A 969-nucleotide genomic window follows, 5' to 3' on the forward strand; every position below is an offset into this window, starting at 1 on the left:
CCACCACCACCACCACCACCACTGATATAATCGTAATTTATACCATCTGAAACATATTTGTAGAAAATTTCGTTTAAAAATATCCATTTTCTTAAAAACTTATGAGGAAACAAATTCGAGGGAACACACGTTTATAGTCATGCTGAGCATCAACAGAGATGTTAGAAAAAATATTATCGCGCTGTAAAAATAACTATGTCGCAACGAATTTATCTATTTTGTGATTTTCAGTTAAAAAAGAAACCTATAAACCACATTTTGAGAAAAAAACAATTCAAACTGGAATTTATAAGAATTTTCTACACATGATAGACTTTAATAATTGCTTTCTTATAGTAAAAGTTACATACTTCAAACTAATGAACTATCAGCTTTATTATTGCCCTTATACTAACTTTCCCCTAGCTAACTTTTGTCTTTTTAATTTCTTTCTTGAAATTATTTACACTATTTTTAATTCAGTGGTATCCTCTTGTTTTTTTAAAATCTTTTTCGTTAATTACTTTATTAAAATATGATTACTATATTATATATAACTCTACTTCAACAGGTATCGGATTATGCGGTTATGCTGGGCAGAAAATCCTCAAAAACGACCGACATTCACACAACTACGTCACCTACTGGAATATTTACTATCCAAAGACTGTAACTATTTGGAACTGGACAATATCAATGTGCCTTTAGCAGCTTCAGAAAACAGCAGTCCGCCTCAGTCTTTTGAAATCGATTTAGCCCCACCCCTACCTGAAAGACGTCAAATCCCCGAAATACCAGCAGACACCTCCCCAGAAGAGCTGTCAACAGAATTTCTCATCAGACGTGTGTACTCACAATAAGACATATGTTGTTATGAAGACTGAGAAAATGGAATGTATCCATTATTTCCACTGGGTTTGATCTAAATAACTGCCAAGAACAAAGGAGGAAAAAAAAAAGAAAGAAAATTACAGAAAAAAAAAAAAAAAA

General features: G+C 32.2%; 1 protein-coding gene across 1 annotated transcript in view; it reads left to right on the forward strand.

The window, feature by feature from the left end:
• Positions 1-953, forward strand: part of LOC106883560 (ephrin type-A receptor 4-B) — a 136,992-nt gene extending 136,039 nt beyond the window's left edge. The window contains exon 17 of the mRNA XM_014934611.2: positions 551-953. Coding sequence (XP_014790097.2) covers positions 551-839 — 289 coding nt within the window. The 3' untranslated portion in view covers positions 840-953. The remainder of the gene's footprint in view (positions 1-550) is intronic.
• The last annotated feature ends 16 nt before the right edge of the window (positions 954-969 follow it).

The sequence above is a fragment of the Octopus bimaculoides genome, chromosome 9 (assembly GCF_001194135.2).
Source record: "Octopus bimaculoides isolate UCB-OBI-ISO-001 chromosome 9, ASM119413v2, whole genome shotgun sequence".
In the NCBI taxonomy this organism is placed as follows: domain Eukaryota; kingdom Metazoa; phylum Mollusca; class Cephalopoda; order Octopoda; family Octopodidae; genus Octopus; species Octopus bimaculoides.